Genomic DNA, 11508 nt, shown 5'->3' with positions numbered 1-11508 from the left:
TACACATTCATTAATAGATTAGTTTTACGGGGTATTTAGCCAAAATAACTCTAGAGAGGCTTAGAAGAGGGCGGCGCCGACAGCGACAAACAAGGCGGCGAAAAGGGCCAGCTTGCCCGAGACGCCCGAGGCGCCCGACTTGGAGGAGGAGCCCGAAGACTTAGCGGATCCGGATCCCGAAGACGACGACTTCGAGTCAGAGCCCGAGCCCGACGACGACGACGACGAGGTTTCTTCAGCGGCTCTGTCACCGGTAGACGACGAGGTGGCGAGACCCGAGGAGTTGCCCGCCTTAGACGACGACGACGAGGTTTCTTCTTGCTTAGCCTTGCACTTGAACTCGTCACCCTTAATGACGCTGTTGCTGTTCAATTTTTGGAAGGCGTCACAAGTCAAGTCACCGTCGGAGTCCAATTCAAAACCACCGGCCACTCTCTTCAATTCGGGGAAGTCGCCCTTGTCGAACGACCCGGTCAAGTTGACGGAACCGCCAATTTGAGTCAACTTAGGGAAGCTGTCAAAGCTCTTAAGCTTGTCGTTGTCACCGATGGTGAGGGCACCACCGATTTGGTTCAACTTGGTGAAGTTAAGTTGGGTCAAGTCCGAGTTTTCGTTGATGGCCAACGACTTTTGGATCAGTTCAACGTTGTTGAGTTCAAAGTCCTTCACCGACGTGCCGATCAACGACAACGTCCCGTTCACCGAGGTCAAGTTCTTAGCCGAGAACGACTTGATGGCTTGCAAGTTAAGGTCAGCGACCGAGGTCAATTGGTCCAAGGCGACGTCGACGTCTTGCGAGTTGTATGAGATGGAAAGGAGACCGGTGACCAGCTTCAAGTCGGACTTGATCTTTTCAATGTTGGGGTTGTTGTTGACGTCAAAGTTCTTAAGTTCGTAGACATCAATACCTTCCAACGACGACAAACCAGTGTCGGCGATCACCACCGAGTCGGCGGAGGTCAAACCCGTGGTCAATTCCAACTTGTCCAATTGCGAAAGCGCCTTGAGCGACAACGAACCGACGGTGGTCAATTGGGCGAGGTTGATTTCCTTCAACACGGTGGCGTTGACAACTTCAAAGTCCTTCGACACCGTCTGGAGGTCGGGGGCGAGGATCTGGTTGATTTGGGGGACGTTGTTGATGTTGACCGACCCGAAAATGGCGTGGACACCGGTCAAGTCGACCTGGTTGAGGTCGGAACCCTGGATGGTGATGTCACCGACGGCGGTGGCACAGGCAGCCACCTGCTGGATCTGGGCGGTGGCAGTGGCGGTGAACTTGTCAAACAGACAAGCCGACGCCACCAGCGACGGCGCGGCAGTGGCAGCAATCAAGGTCGAGTCTATATTCGGTTAGTATGTGGCCGTTGTCAGGTGGCACCCGGTGAGGCGCGTGAAGGGTTGGCTGCCCACAGGCGAAGCCACCATCCACAAACCAAACTTCCCAACGTGGCGTCGCAATAAACCACCGATACGGCCACCTGTCAATCAAGGCATCATTTGCCTTTCTCAGTCAAAGGCGAATGGGTCGAGGTCGGACGGTGTCGGCACGGGAAGCGGACCCGGGGGAAGTTGAGCGGTTGGCGAATGGGACGATTCCCTAAAAGTACTTACTGTTGGCGTCGGCAGCGACGGCGGCACCAGCCATGGCGGCCACGGCGAGGGTGTTCTTGATTTGCATAGCGACAGTGGAGGGAGAGGGAGGGAGAGGGAGGATGCGAGGGCGGAATAACGGTGGTTTTTAAAATGCCGCTGGGTCGCTTGGTGGAGGTATGTCCTGCACACAGCTGGGAAAGAGGAGGGCCGCTCGTACATGAATTTAACCTTGTAATGCCGAGGCGAGGGCGCTGCTCCCCTGAGGGAAGGCGAGAATTTTAGGGAAATACGAGGGTGGTGATGACGATGACCTCAAACAGTTGTAGCAGGGCCAGCTAAGTGGTTTACGACGGGGGCCAGTAAACACAGCGTACACACCCGCACCGGCACCGGCCACTTGGGCTAGTGCCGCTGCATGCCTGGTAAATAAACAATCGCACCCTATTAGGAAATGAGGCATGAGCAATGCGCACGCCGCCGCAGCCCGTCAATCGCCCCATCCGCTGAAGATTGTCCGGGGGACACACACACTTACTTACACAGCATGGGCCCCGGGTCTTGGCAAGCCACCACGTTGTCGGCTAAGTTTCCCCCGGCGAAAAACTCTGCGCCGTTATTCCTTCCCCTTCGTAAACTGCTGTTCGCAACTCCAAGAAATCTCCCCTGCCCCTAAGGTGCCAGGTGATGGCTGGCTACGCCTAATCGGGCACGGTCCCAGCCCCTCGTCGGTAGCCTCGTGGGCCCAGGGCTAAAACCAGCTTACTACGCAAGTAGCACCTCGTCACCACACACAAACCCAGCGTCGATATTTCAGCCCCAAACCAGGGCCAGGGCCCCCCAGCTAACCCCGAGGCTGCCGACAGGGGGTGCACTTTCCTACACCGACAACGCAGGCCTCTGTCAACCTGCACTCCCCATGTCACCGCAGCAGCACACCAATCATCACAAACAACACAAGCCCCACACCCCCTCGCTATCTACACGTACGCCACAGACGACACCCCCACCACTATCACTAACCACCAAGATTTCACTGACCGTTCGGTAAAACCTAAAAATAGAAAGTTCCTTTTTTCACCATTTATGGTCGTGTGGTGGGTAGTTGCTTTCTCGCCGAGGGCCCCCTCGGAGAACCCTCCTCTTTCACCGGCAACGGCCGCCCCGCACGCACCCATTTTGATCACCCGATCGGGAACGCCGAGAGTGACGACCTGAAATTAACCCCATCCGTTTGGCTGCTTTCACTTCCCCCCGTCAGTGTGCCAAACAGTGTGACTCTCGTCATCCAACCGTGTCTGCTGCCCGTTGCTGTCGCCTCGCCCCCCAGCCAGAAGCCCCTCACGGCGGGGACTGCCCTCTCCTATGTCCCTCGACAAGCCCCGGCCGCTCAAAGTCTACGGCCGCAGCCACTACGCCTGTTCCCGATGTAAGCTAGCGAAGACGAGGTGTCTGGGCGAACGTCCGCTGTGTTCAAACTGTGTCCAGGTCAACAAGGCCGACCAGTGTGTCTACCCCAGCCGTGACCGCAAGGTGGTGATTATGGAGCTGGAACTCGACAATTTGCACCGCCAAGTGCAGCATCTCAAGACCCAAGTGGCTGCTCAACCGACTCCCGGTGGCGACATGTGGCCCTACGATTCCATGGAGGACGTCAACAGCAGCCAGCTCCGCCAGTCCCTCGTGGCGACGGTGCGCAGCCAGCTCCCGTGTAAACCGGAAGAGGCAGCCCGACTAGTGGAGCGGGCCTACCACGCCTATTCCCTTGAGTTCTACTTGGTGCGGCTATCGCTGATCGCAGCCATGCTTGACCACGTCTACCACGTCGCCAGCCCGGAAACTTACCCGTACGCGCCGCCACCGCCGTTATACCCCACCCACGACACCGCGGCGATGTCCCCGTGGCGCCATTTCCAACAATTGAGCGCGTATATCCTTGCGTTGGTGGCATTCGGCAAATTGCTCGATACTGAAGAACCGGTGGAGAATAACCGCTACCCGGGCAGCCAGTGCTATCTCTTGGCAGAACAGTTGTTGCGGGTCAACACTGAGCATACGACGTTTGTCCACATCCAGACCGCCCTCGTGCTCGGTCTTTACGCGGCTAATTTCAACCGGTTCAACACGTGTTATAACCTCATTGGGATTGCGTTACGCCTGGCGGTAGCGTTAAACCTTCACCGTCATCGTGAATTGCTACCTACAGCTACCATTAGCGACCGCGCCGAAGCCGAACGCGCCAAACGTCTCTGGTGGCTGGTGTTTGTCCTCGATACCATATGGCTGATTAAAACCGTCCATTTCCAGTATACTGACACCGACGTCGACTTGCCTCTCGATAATGCCATCAACTTGAAGGAGGACTCGTTTGACAACGGGTTGCTTGAAGATAACGTCCACTTGGCAAAACATATTGCCAAGATCAGCCGCTTGATCTATGGTCCCAACATCCGCACCTTCTCCGTCAACTACATCAACCTGGCTGAGTTTACCCAGAAGCAGCTATTGCTACACATCTTGAACCTGTTTGATACGATGCAAAACGACTTTGAAGAGTGCCACTTGTGGCTCCGCAAACGCCAGCATATCCTTGAAGGTGGCATCCGCGCCGAGGCGAATTTATTTCTCCGCTACCACCAAGCTTTAATCATTCTTTCAAAACCAATCTTCCCCTTGCTACACGAGCCATTGCTCCAGTCGCTCATTGAGGAAAACCGTCTGAGGATCGAGTTGTTAACACAAAAGTGCGTGGCCGCCGCCATCGCCACTATTGAGATCATTACGACTATTCGCTCCCAGAACTTGCTTTTCAAGCTTGGGTTTTGGGAGGCTCAATACGTGTTCATGGCGATGATAATGCTCCTTGTTGCCCGTACTCGCAACATCAAAATACCCCTGTTTGTGTACGGGATGCTGTTGCTCCGCCATATGGCTCATTACCGAAACATCAACGCCATCACTTGTCTCAAGAGACTTGATCAGATGATGGATTTACTTCAAGCTAATGGAATGCCATTGGTACCAGCTTCAGAAACTGACGTCACCCCAGTGGCTCTTGAACAATATTGTGGTTACTTACCGTCGACCATGGTGGTGGACATGCCTACCCTTGGGTGGTTTGTCCCTAACCCTTGTCCCGGCAATCACGGAGAGCTTCTTCACCGACTCTTCGCCTTCGAGGAACTTACATTCTCTATAGACGGCAACTAGTGTGCCATGTATTTATTAATATCTATAATCCGTCCTCAAAGTTGAACAGCGGCTCGTTCATGTTGAGCTGCTGCTCAATCATCTCCGTCCACGGACCCACAAAGTCAAGCCCGATGTTGCGGTCATTGACGAACCACTCCATCACCTCCAGATCACCAATCACTTGGTTGGGAGTGCCTCCTGTCGACGGCGACGACGTGGTGCCAGTGACTTTGGCCAGAGCATCATCACCAAAATTGATGTCGAACATCTTTAACGGGATACTGAAGTTCAGCGGGTCATTCAAGTCGTCAGAGTTGGTATTGGTGGTAGAGGTTGCAGGTCCACTGGCAGCAGTAGCGGCGTCGTTGGTGGCTGTGGCATTAGTGGCAACATTAGCCGGGACCTCGTCCGAATCACCAGTCTTGGTCGTCTTCATCTCCAGGCACAAGTACATCAAAATATTACTATAACGAGTGCACAAATGCAACTCATCGGGGGAACAGTCCCGGAGCGTAATGGCAGCCCGCTGGATACTTTGAATGATATCGTCGATAGAGATAAGCGACAACGAAAGCACCGTCAGATCAATGTCGTACAGCAGCAGCTGGTTTTGCGGTACTCTTTGCAGACGCTTATGAGCGGTAATGGTAAGGTAGCACTTAACAATAAACGCCACTGCTCTCACAAGCCGAGTAAGCCAACGTACGGGCATGAACCGAAGCATCTTAAGCTTGTGTACTCGGTGAGCACTAATCAACATTTCGTTGGCAGCGGTGAATGCTTGCTCGATGTATTTCGCCAGACGGCTGATTTCATCAAGCTTGAGCGCCGGCTTCCGCTTCAGTTTACTCAGAACTTTCGTCGGTGGTGTCGGTGACAACGCAAGCGAGAAAATGTAAAGCTTCAAGTAGTTGAACTCAAAGATGAACAGCTCTTGCTCAATAGCCTGAGTGATCTCCTTGGCAACCTTGCTGTTGGGGTTGCTCCATACGTGCTGAAGATTAGCCACATTGCGGAGCATTTTCGTCGTCAGCGGCACCAAGAAATGGCGGTACTTGCGACCCCAGTTGTTGATCAACGGACTGAAAATATTCAAAATCATAAGATTTTGCCGTTGGGAAAGACTACCAAGTTGAGCCTTGTACCCATAGAGAGCCTCATGTCCCACCAGCATGATTTGAAGTAACTCTATCTGTGCCTTTTGCAGCTCAGTGAACCGAAGCACGTGTTCGCTACTGAGACGTTTGAGTTGTTCTTCGGTCATCTTGATAATCTTGTCATCAACATCCTCCAGTTGTTCCATTTGCTCGACACTAACATCATCCTCATCGAGTTCAACTTCGGCCAACAGATGAGCCAACATCGAGCGCCGACTGATATTCATCACTGAGTTGATTTCTGCCAAATGCGTCGCTAAGAATGTCTTGGGAGAGATCTCCATAAACCCCATGTCTTGAGCGAGTCTCACCGCCAGCCCAATCAACATCCACGCCATACGATACAGTCTCCGCATAGCACCAAGCCCCGCAAGATTCTCCCCCAGCGTGTCGTGAGCCGCCGGCTTAGCTCCTGCCAGTGCCCCAGCACCGTTCACCCCGCCCACGTCGGTTTCGGGGTCCTCGGCCTTATTGGCGTAGTCCAGCCAGCGCCAATGGATGGCTCGCGGGTTCCATTCGGTGAAGAGTAAGAACGCGAATACCGTACCTAACGACCGCGTCAGCGCCTCTGCCCATACTGTCTGCGAGATGAGACGTTGCACGTAGAGCCAAAGACGGTCGTGAACCTCAATGTTCCGCGGTACTCCCCCGCCACCAGTAGTACCCACGTTATCCTCAAAAGGGTGGTAGCGCAGGGCAATGGTCAAAATAGCACAGAGTAAAATTGGGTAGTTGGCGAGCACATTGGGCAGCTCAAGAAACTTTGGCAAATGGGGGAAAAACGGGTGCATGGTGCTGAAGAAGTAGTTGATGAGTCGTTCAGCCTCAACCTCACTGACAATACCCCCTTCCCCAATGTAGTCAATGTTACTGAGCTTATTCGACGCCCGAGGACGAACCACATACCCGTTTTCCGCCGGAGGCATCCTCATCCGAGTACGCTTCAGTGGCTGAATATACTCCGGTACCAGCGCCGTTCGTGTTAATGGAGGCAGCTGGTGAGGCAGCTGAGAATTGAGGAGCATGTCCAAATTAGTGGGATCGCGAGTCATCGTCGTGGACAGCGAGATCCCGTCAGACACGGTGCTGATATGGGTATCCAGGTGACGACGTTCTTGTTCCTCCAGCGCGATCTGCTGGTGACGCTTCATGGCATCAATATTATCACGCTCGTCAGCCTTGGCGATGGTACCTGCGGCTTTAGCCAAAAACACAAGTGCCCCTTCCATAGTGGAAAAATGACTCAGTTCCGCCAGTGGCGGCGCCTGATCCGAGGCTGGAGGCGGGGCTGATGCCGAAGGCGGCGGCGTTTGTGATTCGGTCAAAATTTGCTCGTTGTTACGTTGGAGCATCAGCGTCACCAGCGGAAGCTTCAGTGGGGGCGCTATCGGCATTGATCCCAGCGGCGGCACCATACCTTGCGGCGGCAGCGTCACATTGGTAAAATTATCCCTGACAATTGGCTTATTGCTGTAGGTTTCATCAGCCACCTCATCGTATTTCCGTTTTTGTCGCCCCATGATGACGTTGGTGGCCCCGCCTCGCTTCAGCTCAACAAACACACAGTCTTTACGCTCCCGAAGACATCGTGCACACTTGCCCTCTCTGGGACTATCCACAGGACCCAAATCACACTTCACCTTACGGACTCTGCAATTGAGACAAGCGCGGTAGTTCCGTTTATACTTGTTGGCATCCTCCTTAGCCCGCATCCCGTAATCCTCGCCAGCTGAGTGGCTTCCAGGAGACTCGTCCTTCATCTGGTACAGCCCTGACAACCAGTGTCGCAAATATAGCCCCTAGTACTGGCCCAGTGGCGGTCGAAGTGATGCCGTGGTGGTCGCTCCTCGGATGGATTGTTTTCCGGTGCGACCCGTCGATTGCCGCGGTGATGCCTCTGTGCTCGGCGCCGCACCATAGTGCGGACCTAATAAAAAGAAGAGGGGAAAAACGTGGAGGCCCAAGAGGAATTACCAGATTTCACTTTAAGGTTGGTAATTGCATGTGAGAAAATCGAGTGGTTTGCAGAGGATTGACTGTTGTTAGAAATGTAACGAGTGACGGCAAAAAGTAAGCCCAATGCGGGGCTCGAACCCGCAGCCTTGAGATTAAGAGTCTCACGCTCTACCGATTGAGCTAACCAGGCTTGTTGGCGNAGTTTGTTCGGCCTTGGAGGAATACCCCGTCGAAGATACTTACACACCGGTATAGGTTTACCGGTAGGTGACCGGGGCATGGGTATTCGCCGGTAGGTTCCGGCGGTGGTGCACTCGGGAGGAGTCCGCGTGAGTATTATATAGAAGCATACGTGATAACTCCGGCAACGGAGTTGTCACGGTGCGGGCAGCTTAAGGTGTTCAACCCTAGGCTGAGCTGAAGTCACCCGCTCGTTGGATGCACGCCCTGCATACACCGTACAGACCCAGCACATACCCGGCGGGGTGTCGAGATTACAACCATATGCATCTAAACACAGTTATCGAAAGGTATCAAGTTTGAAGTAATGTTGGTCTCGACATCCCGCCCTTTTTACGTTTGGCTATTTCGAGTAGTACACGACTTTCACCCAACTTAATACAACAGGCGCTTGAAGGGTTACGGCGATACACACGGTACAGTCGCAGTTTGATATCAGAGTTTTTCATCACAACTGTCCAATTCATGTAATTGCTTAATGGATCAATTGAGTATCATTGAAACAAACATTGAAATAAGGTTTACCAAGACTATAAGGTCTTTCAAAAGCCAAGAATGAAATCCGAATGCAGGATTTTAAAACAATAAGCTAAGAATCACTACAAATTAATAGATAAAGAAATAAAAAACGACGGAGATTCCTGTGCTATAACTAAAATGCTGTACCGATCTATTTGTTGGTAATTAATCTTGAGTATTACGCTTTTTGGGCCTCAGTTTGGGTTTCGATTTTGAAAAATCTGTATAGTAAGGCAATCTCACCAGGTGAGGGATCTTAGCATCCAATGTAGAAACATATGGCGGTTTCTTGTTAATTGGTTTTATGTCATTGACCTTTTGCTGAAATTTGACTAGCACAGCTTTTCTCACGGCTTGTTGCCATTCCTCAAAGAATCGTCGACGAGATGAATCACCCACTGGGTGTGCGTAATATTGAATTCTCCACACCCCACTAACCATCGATTGCTGACGTTTATCAAGTTTCAGAAGTGCTTCGAACATGGCATCACGGCTAAGCTTTTTGAATGTCGTTCGACCCCACGCCGTATCGCAGGGCCGGAGACTAGACTTAAAGTACACGTCGCTTTGAAATTTCCCTTTATACTGACTAAGTCGCTTATCTAGCTCTTTGTCATCAAATCGGGCCCCAGGTATCATGGTAAAGGTGAGGGCAACTAAGGACTTGCGGTACTTTGATAGCGGATGGCTCGCGGGGTAAAATTGTAGCATAAACCAATCATTCTTGGCCAAGATAGGAACCAGAGAGTTTACTTGTTTCTGTCGAAGCCACATTGAAGCATTGGCATCGATGCCTTTGATGTCACTGGGGCGTTGAGGCCATTGAGTGAGATTGGGAGATGGCTTCTTGAATTGAGCATGGTTCAACACTCGTGGACCAATATCTGCAAAGGGTGACTTTGTCGGAATCGCCACCGGAAGCAATATCGGCGGCTTTGTAAATCTCATTGCATGCCGTCCCTGTCGCTGTACTTTATCACGCGCCGCATCGATAGTGAAGTGCGGCTCAGAGATTATTCACTATCATGGTGCGATGCCAATTCTACACCAAGATCGGGGCGTGTCGCCACGGCGATAAGTGTTCTAAGGTTCATGTTAAGCCAGTCCACTCAAAGACGGTGCTCATGCCCCACCTCTATGTTCCCAAGACGATGGCCAGCGATTTCCCAGAGTTTTTCCTCGATGTTTTCCGCCAACTCGCCACCTACGGTGAAGTGAAATCAGTGGTGGTGTGTGAAAACGAAAACAGCCATCTTAATGGTAATGTCTACGTTAAATATGCTACTATACAGCAAGCGGAAGCTGCGGTTACTGGACTCAATCAACAGTGGTTTGATGGGAGACCCGTTCATTGTGAACTCAGCCCCGTGGAGAATTTCGGCGAGGCCGTGTGCCGAGCCCACGATACCAACAGTTGTAATCGTGGCGACAAGTGCAACTACATGCATGTACACACACAAAACGATCCAACGTTGAAGCGCATTTTGCCCAGTCACCAGAAGCTGTTACTCCAAAAGCAATTACAAGAGCTTCAGGAAAGCTCAGCGGCGCAAAAGGCACAAGCACCCGTTCCGCCGTCACTGACACTCAACATGTTACTGAAAATGTTCAATCATGAGGCTGCTGCTTGATGAAACCTGAAGTATGTCACGTCATCGCATGGTATCCAAACTATGATGTTTACTAGCGGCCATTGAATCTTGGTACAACATTGTGACCTTTGTACGAAAGCATTGAGTGTCGTTCTAGCGTTAGAGAAAACTCATGGATCAAATCCTTGCCACTAACAAATTTGACACATGATTGGTATCTCAAGTCGACGAGGTTGTAAAGTGAAGCGTATGTTCGGTTCAATATGAAAGAGGAAGTTCAAAAAAGCTCCATTTCAATAATGGACAAGTCTCTCTGTTTGAGCCCACTTCACGACCACAGCATATCATTAATTAGTGCCCCTTTCAAACTAAAGATATTGATAACTTCATTTCATTGGCTATTCAAGTTTTGTCATTACAATTCTGAGTAGTGATCCAGGCAAAATTGCAGGTAGACGTGAGCAATTTCCAGACGGTCAGCACTGCTAAGGCGGGTGATACCTTCCAGCTCACAGAGCGTAGCGTTGTCAACGATGCGACGTACCAGCTCGATCTCTTGCTCTACACGAATGTCAAACATGTCCTTGAGCTCTTGAAGCTTCTTGCATACCCGTTCTCTTAATTCGATACGCTTCAAGTGAGCTTCAGCGACAGGAACAGCTGGAGGGTCAGCTTTCAAATCTTCTACCAAAGAAATAGCAGCAAAGTGGCAGTGCTCGAGAGCAGCACAGCCTTCTTCCTCCAACTTTTGCATGCGATCGATAATCTCCCTTGCCATCTTTTCATCCTCAATAGTAACGAGTGAAGTCAATTCTTCAATCAGTGCATTCTGCTCAGTGATGGAAGCAAAAGTGGTATCGGGATTTCCATCATCAGACTCCCCACCTTCAGGCTTTTCGTCGCCAGGCGATTTGACGTTGGACTTGTCCTGCATGGGTTTGTCGTCAAGTTTAACCTCGTCAAACTCAGAGATTGACTTCGTGATATCCATGGTTGAATAATTTCGAGACATAGAAGGTTGCTATATTTATAAAGGGCAAAGGGTCTTGCAACTTCCCATTCGACATTGCAAATATGACACGATATCTTCTTCAAAAATCATCAGCAAGTGTAGCACACGCTTTGATTGATTCACAAAGAAGAATGTATAAACAAGAACATAAACGCACTTCTAAACTTGTAGGATTTAAAAATTAAATTTGAAATAGGAGTCTTTGTTGAAGTTCATTGGAAATATAGGTTTATTAAATTACGAGTCT

The 11508-nt window shown here is 51.2% G+C and overlaps 6 protein-coding genes across 6 annotated transcripts; 2 read left to right on the top strand and 4 right to left on the bottom strand. All coding sequences in view use genetic code 12, as the record gives it.

The window, feature by feature from the left end:
• Window positions 1-60: 60 nt before the first annotated feature.
• ECM33 (Ecm33p) lies at window positions 61-1681 on the bottom strand (the record flags this gene model as incomplete). The annotated part of the gene is made up of 2 exons (XM_034154984.1): window positions 61-1343; window positions 1615-1681. 2 exons carry the CDS (start codon window positions 1679-1681, stop codon window positions 61-63), a joined length of 1350 nt encoding a protein of 449 aa, XP_034012759.1.
• Window positions 1682-3135: 1454 nt separating this feature from the next.
• On the top strand, window positions 3136-4803 carry DIURU_002342 (fungal specific transcription factor domain-containing protein; the record flags this gene model as incomplete). Its single annotated transcript, XM_034154983.1, has 1 exon — window positions 3136-4803. One exon carries the CDS (start codon window positions 3136-3138, stop codon window positions 4801-4803), a length of 1668 nt encoding a protein of 555 aa, XP_034012758.1.
• Window positions 4804-4825: 22 nt separating this feature from the next.
• ARO80 (Aro80p) lies at window positions 4826-7702 on the bottom strand (the record flags this gene model as incomplete). Its single annotated transcript, XM_034154982.1, has 1 exon — window positions 4826-7702. One exon carries the CDS (start codon window positions 7700-7702, stop codon window positions 4826-4828), a length of 2877 nt encoding a protein of 958 aa, XP_034012757.1.
• Window positions 7703-8822: 1120 nt separating this feature from the next.
• On the bottom strand, window positions 8823-9605 carry DIURU_002340 (uncharacterized protein; the record flags this gene model as incomplete). The annotated part of the gene is made up of 1 exon (XM_034154981.1): window positions 8823-9605. The coding sequence occupies one exon, from the start codon at window positions 9603-9605 to the stop codon at window positions 8823-8825; it is 783 nt and encodes a 260-aa protein (XP_034012756.1).
• Window positions 9606-9682: 77 nt separating this feature from the next.
• On the top strand, window positions 9683-10288 carry DIURU_002339 (uncharacterized protein; the record flags this gene model as incomplete). Its single annotated transcript, XM_034154979.1, has 1 exon — window positions 9683-10288. The coding sequence occupies one exon, from the start codon at window positions 9683-9685 to the stop codon at window positions 10286-10288; it is 606 nt and encodes a 201-aa protein (XP_034012755.1).
• Window positions 10289-10664: 376 nt separating this feature from the next.
• DIURU_002338 (uncharacterized protein) lies at window positions 10665-11240 on the bottom strand (the record flags this gene model as incomplete). Its single annotated transcript, XM_034154978.1, has 1 exon — window positions 10665-11240. One exon carries the CDS (start codon window positions 11238-11240, stop codon window positions 10665-10667), a length of 576 nt encoding a protein of 191 aa, XP_034012754.1.
• Window positions 11241-11508: the final 268 nt, after the last annotated feature.

This window comes from Diutina rugosa (genome assembly GCF_008704595.1).
Source record: "Diutina rugosa strain CBS 613 chromosome Unknown scaffold10_size284702, whole genome shotgun sequence".
Classification (NCBI taxonomy): Eukaryota; Fungi; Ascomycota; class Pichiomycetes; order Serinales; family Debaryomycetaceae; genus Diutina; species Diutina rugosa.
The sequence above is the reverse complement of the archived record's forward strand: the minus strand, read 5'-3'. Positions and strand labels throughout refer to the sequence as shown.